Source organism: Echinops telfairi, unplaced genomic scaffold (genome assembly GCF_000313985.2).
Source record: "Echinops telfairi isolate 266 unplaced genomic scaffold, ASM31398v2 ScPeMD7_5;HRSCAF=22, whole genome shotgun sequence".
Taxonomy (NCBI): Eukaryota; Metazoa; Chordata; class Mammalia; order Afrosoricida; family Tenrecidae; genus Echinops; species Echinops telfairi.
Genome location: NW_022103901.1, coordinates 37,297,081 through 37,305,058, shown reverse-complemented (window position 1 = coordinate 37,305,058; position 7,978 = coordinate 37,297,081). Strand labels below are relative to the sequence as shown.

The 7,978-nt window shown below is 60.4% G+C and overlaps 1 protein-coding gene across 1 annotated transcript in view; it reads right to left on the bottom strand.

The window, feature by feature from the left end:
• Window positions 1-7,978, bottom strand: part of METTL22 (methyltransferase 22, Kin17 lysine) — a 15,130-nt gene that overhangs the window by 3,637 nt on the left and 3,515 nt on the right. Inside the window, exons 3-7 of the mRNA XM_004706240.2 lie at window positions 7,299-7,595; window positions 4,376-4,416; window positions 4,143-4,287; window positions 1,352-1,420; window positions 649-702 (exon numbers count right to left, since the gene is read on the bottom strand). Of these exons, the coding sequence (XP_004706297.1) occupies window positions 649-702; window positions 1,352-1,420; window positions 4,143-4,287; window positions 4,376-4,416; window positions 7,299-7,595 (606 nt within the window). The remainder of the gene's footprint in view (window positions 1-648; window positions 703-1,351; window positions 1,421-4,142; window positions 4,288-4,375; window positions 4,417-7,298; window positions 7,596-7,978) is intronic.

The window sequence follows — 7,978 nt, the reverse complement described above, 5'->3', positions numbered from 1 at the left end:
ACCTGCCTCCGGGGGTGTCTCGGCTGAGTGGCTCTGAATTGCTTTCACAGCTGCACCTCCAGGGCACTACGGAGGGGATGGGTCATCCTATCTCCTTCTCAGGGTTGCTCAAGTGTCACGGCTACTGCTGGGTGGCCCCCTTGTGACATGCGTAGTACGAGATCCGGCACCCAAGCTTTTCTTGACTAGCGTGCACCCTTAGGGGAGCAGTGTGGACCCAGGCATCTATTTACGTATGTAAGGTCTGCAACGTACTTGGTAAGCAACAGGTACTCTGCAAGTAATGACGGGCAATCAATGAGAAAGCAACCTGGTGGGACGTCTAGAGACCCTGTCCTCCCAGCATGCCTTGAGCCCACCTGTCGGAGGAGGGAGGACCACCAAACAGGAGGCTGCTTTTGGCCTGGGCCCACTCTGTGGTGTGGAGACGGAGAGACGTGGGCTGCCACCCGGTGCTGCTGTGCGCCTCTGGCCGGCTGCTAACCCTGAGCTGAGTCTTCTCACATCATCACCACAGGGACCATGAGGCCCGAGGGATGAGGCCGGGTCGGAGCCTGGCAGCAGCGGGTGCTCCTGAGGAGCCTGGGGGAGTAGGCGGGGCCCCTGAGCAGCCAGACACAGTGCTGAGGGGTCCCAGGGAGCACTCACCTGTGCACAGGTCCTCTCTCAGCCAGTTCAGCTCTCTCACCTTGACTATCCCACCTGTGAGAACAAAGGAGACTCACAACCCCTCACACTCCACACCAGACACCAAGATCATCCTTCATTTTCTCCTACCCATCTCTCCACCCATCCATCTATCCACCTTCTACCCACTCCCTCCCTCCCCCATTCATCTGCTCACCTTTCTCCCATCCTCCCATTTGCCCCCCACCCACTCTCTGAGCGCTTCTGAAAGCCAACATCTGGTACTTTGTCAGGCACAGCCCCCAGGTGCGGGGTCACCCAGCCTTGAAGCCAGCCGGAGGATGGGCAGGCCGTGTGGCTGGGGGATGTCAACAACAGGGCGTGCCTGAAGTGGAGGGGAGCGGAGGCCACCAGGCAGAGCCAGGAAGAAGTTGAGCCGGGAGCAGGCCCCTAGCTCTGTGCCCCTGCTGAGAGGTCAGCGAGGGTCACTCTGTGAAAGTCACTTGGCCGGTCTGCGGAGGACCGCCTGAAAGGTGAGCAGGGTTGGGTGGGCAGGAAGGCGCTGGGCTGAGCTGGGGGAGGTGGGTGTGGGAAGGAGCTAAGGGCCCAGGCCTGGTCGCCTGTCACCTGATGCATGTGGAGGCACCCTGCAGCCCCTGGGAGGCCCTAGCAAAGGCCTGTCCACCCCCACCCCCCAAGGGCAGAGCTCTCCTACTGGGCTCACCTCCGGCTGTCAGGTGGCTGTTGAGGGTGATGTTTCGCTGGCACATGGCCAGGAGGTCAGCACCGACATCTGCGAGGACAGAAGGCAGGTCAGAGGCGCCGGCCAGAGGGGAGCGGGTCTCCCCTTGGGTCTCTCTGGAGAGCGGCGGCATGAGCCCGAGGGTTGCAGCAGGGCCGTTATGAGACAAGGGTCCTCTGGCCTCTGCTGCCCACAGGAAGCAACTCCTTTGAGAGTCCCTTGGGGTTCCCCCTTGAAGAGAGGATGGCCAAAGGGTGGGGCCGTCCACCCTCTCAGGTTCAAGACCGCCCTGCAGACCGGTGCTGTGCCCTGCCGTCCAGGGACCCCCTCACAGGCTCAGCTACCTTCACACGGTCCCCCTCCTGGGAGGGAGCGTGGCAGCTGGGATCTCTGCCCGGGTCTGACTTGCTCTGGGACACTAGGGCCCAGTGGTGGGTGTATGGGGGTGAGAAGCCTGGACCCTGAGAGGGTCCATGGAAGCCTGGCTCCCACAGCTCCCTCCCCTCTTCCTCCCACCTGGCAGATCTGGAACAGAGTTGCCGCCCAGCCCCCTTTCAGAGCAGACCCTGTGAGTGGGGGAGACAGAATGACAGCCCACCCCACCACGTCCTCATCTCCGGTGGCCAAACAGCACCTGCACAGGGTGGGGGTCCCTTTCCCGGGCTGCTGGGACACAGGGCATAAGGGCAGGGAGGCTGAAGGCAGGGTGAGCTCAGTGGGCTTTGTCCCGTATGAGCATTTTCGTCCACAGCGCCGACGTGGGACTCTGGGGCATGTGCAGGCGGGAGCAGCAGCAGCCCAGGCGGAGAGAGTCTGGGCTCCTGGAAGCTGGGGCTGGGCCCCCCCTTGTCTCAGCTCCGGGGACCGTGGTTTAAAAACTCCTTAGGATGAAACTTTTTCCCGCTGGGCGGGTTCGAACTGACAGCCTTGGGTAGCAGATGAAGGAAAGTCTGGAGGGCTGGGTCTGTAACGATGACAGCCCAGAAACGCTTAGGGGGTAGCTCTACTCTGTGACCCGCAGTCCCTGTGCGTCACAAAGACCGCTCGACACCACCTGACAAGAACCACCGCCTGTGAGCAGCCGCGACAAGCACAGGGTCAGGGAAGCTCGTCGGCGTCTCCGACATGTGCAGCCTCTCGCTGTAGGAGCCCGCTCTGAGAGCAACAGGGGCAGCCGTGCCAGGGGGGTCACCCCCATGCTGCTGACGGAAAGGGACCCACTGACGTGCCCAGGCAGAGGGAAATGGCGGGAAAAGAAGGGAAGAAATACTACACAGATGTGTCTTGGAAGAAGTACTACGGCCAGAGGGCTCCTAGAGGCACGGTGGCGAGACTTCCATGTCTGGGTGTGTGGTCAGCAGAGACAGGCCCTGGAGCAGGACCGCGTGCCGGGTAAAGTGGAGGGGCGGCGGGGAGGAGGAAGGCCCTCAGCCAGGCGGGCTGACACCGTGGCTACAACAACGCGTGCAGCATGGGGACAATTGCGGGGGTGGCGCAGGACCGGGCAGTTTTTCGATTTGCCGGGCCGACTTGACGGCACTTAAGTAGCCCAACTTCAAAATCGTGTCAGAAACCATTGCTGTGACACCCGGACATGTTCAGGGTCAACCATGTGCCACAGGGTCACAGCAGGCTGCCGCACCACAGGACGTTCCTGGAAGAGGGATGAAAAGATGACGGGACTTTTTCTTGGATACACACCGCCCGCCCGCTTACCACATATGTGGTGTGACTTCAGCTTGTTGGGGGTGGGGTGGGGGGAGTCTGTACACAAAACAGGAAAACAAACCCCAAACACCCAAGCTCACTGCCATGGAGCGGACGTTGACTCACTGCAACCCCACAGGACATGGTAGAACTGCCCCTGTGGGTTTCTGCGACGGGGACTCTTTAGAGGAGAAGAGGCTTCTCTTTCTCCTGCCCAGTGGCTGCTGGTTCAGAACTGCTGACCTTAGGGTGAGCAGCCAGCTCCCAAACACTATGCCAACAGGACTCACCGCAAAAGGAAAATGAAACAGAATCAAGTTTGCAGTCAGCAACCCTGTAGGACAGGGCAGAACTGCCCCTGTGTGTCTCTGAGACAGTTACTCTTTATGGGAGTAGAAAGCCTCATCTTTCTCCCAAAGGGCAGCTGGTGGTTTCAAACTGCTGATCTTAGGGTGAGTAGCCCGATGTAGAACCATGACGCTACCAGGGCTCCTATCCCCAAAGGAAAGAGTTCTATTAGTAAAATGAGAACAGCCGACATGCGGACTATGAGAGAAGCTCCCTGGCAGAGCCCTGGGCTGATTTCTCTGTGGCTAGATCTCCTGTGCCTGACACCATGCCCGGCGCATAGTAGGCGCTCCTTACCTTGATGAGTGCATCCGGGGACTACAGAACGGAGTGGGTCTCATTAGCTATTTTACAGACTTCACACAACGAGCACACAATGGGTGCCACTGGGTGGGGGTCAGGGTATGAGACACCCTCACACCCGACTTTGAAGGCGTATCCCGTTGCTATCTAGTGGACAGTCAGAGGGGTCTCCACAGAGCTTTCTCGGCTGAGCTTTTCGACACAGACTGCGAGACGACTGATCTGAGGGGCCTCTGGGTGGGCTTGAACCCGCAACCTTGGAGACCACAGCCGTTTGTACTACCAAGGGGCTCTTGCAGAGAGCCTCTGAGAGGGCGGACACTATCTCCACGGACCGGGTGTCTTGGGTCATGCTGAGGAAAGGGCGCAGGGGGGAGAGCGTTCTGCAGGCTGTGAGCCTGGCGCGTGGCCTCACCTGTGCAGTACACGGTCCGGGCTACGCTGGCTGAGACGATGCTGGTCAGTCCAGTGCCGGCCCCCAGCTCCAGCATGGTACATCCCTGCAAGACGTCCTGCTGGAACAGGATGTAATCGGCCAGGAGCAGGGCGCCCCGCCACACCTGCAGGGGACCAACAAGCAAGGGCAGGCTGCAGGAGGCCCCGGGGAGAAGTCAGGTGGGCCCAGGACAGCAGAAGGGACTTACCTACCTGCTTGCCCACGTCTTCCAGGGGGGTGGCCATCGTGTGCTCTGGACCAAGAGAGAAATTCCCCCAGTGAAAACGGGGTGGACAGAAAGGAGCTGGGGACCAGTGGGCGGCAGGCAGGTGGACGGGGGTGTGGCTAGCAGTCTAAAGAGAGCGTGGTTTGGCCAGGACTCTCGGGCTGTCCCGTGGCCATGACGGTCAGTCTTGGTATCGGCCTGGCCAGGCGACCATCCTCCTATTTAATCAATCCTTATCTCGATGCGGATGGGCTTGATCTCTGTAGTCAGGAGGGATCTGTCCCTGCAGAATGGACATCGCGCTTGATCCAGTAGAGGGGCAGTGAAACAGGAAGACCCTCAAGGAGATGGACTGACACAGGAGTGGCTGCAACAATGGGCTCAGATGTGACAATGGTCCGGACGGTGCAGGGCCGGGCCACGTTTCCTTCTGCTGTACCGAGGTTGCCGTGGGTGGGCACTGACTCGACGGCATTTACCAACAACAGTGAGCCCTGTGACAGAGGAGAGGTGCCCGCTGGCTTTGCTGGCCGCCATTCGTACAGACGGCTGTCTCCTGTGCCAACACCAGCCGCTGGGAACCGTGCAGTGCCGCCTTACTCGACACGTCCTGGGCCCCAGGCAACCACGTTCTTAGCTTCTGGTTCCCATCACCACGGCGGGAGTGGAGACAGAGGTACGGAGTTAACTTCTTAATAACTACATTTCCCCCAAGGATTGAGCTGCCTAACATGACTGCTTGGTTTATACCAGTCCCTCTGTGGACTGTTCACGGACGGGGTCTCTGAGGCAGGCCTGTGAGCCGAATCTCACTTAGCACTGAGAGCTACCCAGCCCAGCGTGACACGTTCTAGCACGACCCTTCCCTTGGTGCTCTGTTCTGCGTGAGCTGGCCGAGCCCCTGGCGCCCCACGAGCGAGGGGCTGACACAACGTCTGCATTCAGAAAAGAGGACCGGGCTGCTATGAGCACTGAGCAGGAGCTGCCAGCCGAGGACTCCAGCTCTCGGGGCTCTAAGGACTCACTTGTTGTACATCGCCTGGCCTTTCTTCCAAGGTGCTGGTGAGCAGGCTCATGCTGCGGCCTTTTGGTGAGTAGCCACACTTAGCTATCTGTGCCACCCAGTGATCCGTGGCCACCATGTAGGTGAGGACACAAGGCCTGCAGAGGTGAAGCTGGCTGCCCAGGGCTACAGAGCCGGTCGGAGGATGCCATGGGCCTCCTGTTTGCTTCCATGTCCACTGCCCGGGTCCCCTGTCCCAGAGAAGGGAGAGAGGGGAGCTGCTTCCATAGCCTGGGCACAGGACCTTGCAGATAGGCACAGGATTTTTAAGGTGGGCATGGGAGGGCATCTCCACAACCTTCTAGGCCCTTCCAGTTGGCAGCCCGGCTCCTAGTGCTCTCTTGGGCCTGCCTGCCTGCCTGCCATTACCTTTCAACATCTCCCTGGCATGGGCCCTGGCCTGGTCTCTGGCTCCTCCAGTGCTGAGGGTCCTTGGCTGGGGGTCTGGGCTGCCTCAGGTACGTCATTTTCTCTGAGCCTTGGTGGTACCCCACCTCCATATTTAGGGTGGTCAGCTGCTTTTTCAGATGTCACACAGACCTGCCATGCCCACACTTGGCCACTTGTTAGGGGGGGCTGAGGCACCTCAATTCTCAGAGCTGCCAGCCCTCCTTGCTGAACGCAGACGCAGACGCTCTATCAGTCCCTTGCTTGTGGGGTCGCCAGGGGGCTTGGCCAGGCCAAGCAGAACAGAATGGCAAGGCCAGGGTGGGGTCCCGTGGTCAGTCACCGAGCCCAGGGAAGGGAAAGGGTCTGCTCAGGGCCATACAGGAAAAATTCGCCGCTGTGGTTTCTAATGGCAACAGATTTCCACACCATGAGCCACGGCTGCACCGACCTTCAGGACAAAACTCTGAAGGTGAGGAGAGGTGGGGACCGGAGGTGGGAGCACAGGGAGGAGTGGGCGTGCCGTGCTGCACGGTGGGAGTGACGATGAGATCAGGCACCAGGCCCGCGGTGCAGTGCTGCCCAGAGGGGAGGAGGGGCTACTGGGTAAACCCTTCCTCTGGCCACAACCCTGAGCTGGGATGCTCTTGTAAACCGGAATCCGATGACAAACGGACGCCAGACGTGTGTGGCCTTTGCAGCCAGCGAGTGAAGACAAGAGAAAACGCCGGGCAGCTGGACAAGAACGACCACTTACTATGTGCCAAAGGAGCCCTGGTGGGATAGTGGGTTAAGCATTTGGCTGCTAACCAAGAGGTTAGGGGTTTGGACCACCAGTTGCTCTGTGGGAGCAGGGCGTGTCCATCTGCTCCCATCAAGATGAGCAGCCTCGGAAGCCCTTTGGGGCCGTCCTAATCTGCCCCGCATGGCCACTCAGAGTCAGGACTCGGAGACATTGGAGGGGTGCTGCTACGCACCGGGCACTGTGGGGAGAGAGGGTTGGGCACCTCTCAGCTACAGGCTGCTGCACCCTTTTCTCAGACCGGGAAACGGAGCCCAGTCCCCCGGCCCCTGGCTGCCGGTCCCACCTTCTGCCAGCTCTCCCCGAGACTCTGAACCCCTGCCATGCTGTGGGCAGATCAGAACTCAGACACAGGAAGACAAGGGTCCCTGGGGAGTGGGGGTGGTGGGGTGATGGCCACAGTGGGCCTGCCGGCAGTTAGGGATGACAGCAAGGGCAGAGATGGGACCAGGTACTCCCGAGGCAGGACCAGAGAGAGAGAGAGAGAGAGAGAGAGAGAGAGAGCTCGAGCAGCGGGGGGAATGTGAGGCCTTTCACCCCGAGGGCAATGGGGAGTCAAGGGGAGGCTTGAGCAGGGGAGTGGCCCTCTTGGGGCAGCAGGTCTGCTTGCTCTCAGCTGGCCTGGCCTGCGTGGGACCCTCAGTGCAGGCCTGTTACCTATTCTGATGACGTGACCGAGGCTGCCCTCGCCCGCCTCCTCTCCTGGGGCCTCCTCTTCCAGGCACAGAATCACGGGGTGCACCTTGTCCCTCGAAGGCCCTGCTGGGTCAGGGTCAGGGGTGGCTTGGGGTCTCCTCACCACGTCCAAGTCCCCGTCCTCGTCCAGCTGGGCTCCTGTCCCCTCCTGGCTGGGGTCACTCCCTGGGGGGCTGGTCTCAGGGTGGGCACTGCTGTGGTCTCCACCCTTGGGCCCTGCGTCCTGACCCCACAGAAGCTGGAAATGCGACAGGAACACTGAAAGGTAAGGCAAGACCAGGGGGGGCGGGGTGTCACCGCTTTTCTTTCCTGCTTAGTGAGAAAACCCCACTTCCTTGGTAAAGTCGGGAGAAGGGTAACGCTATGGAAAATGTACACCGGCAGGAAGGCCCACTTCCTTTGGCTGTAATGCTGTGCCACCAGGCAGAGCCACGGCGACACTGTAGGCACATGTCCTGTGTTGCCTCACTGGCTCTTCCCACTTGCTCTGAGCGTGGCCCTGTCTGCTCCCCTTCACAGACAGGACACTGAGGCCCACCGATGTGCAGTGAGCAGGCTCAGGGCACGGCTGAGGCAGTTGGGACTCAGACCTGTCACCTGACTGATTGTGGGGAGCAGGCTGAGGCGCTGAAGTGCCCTCT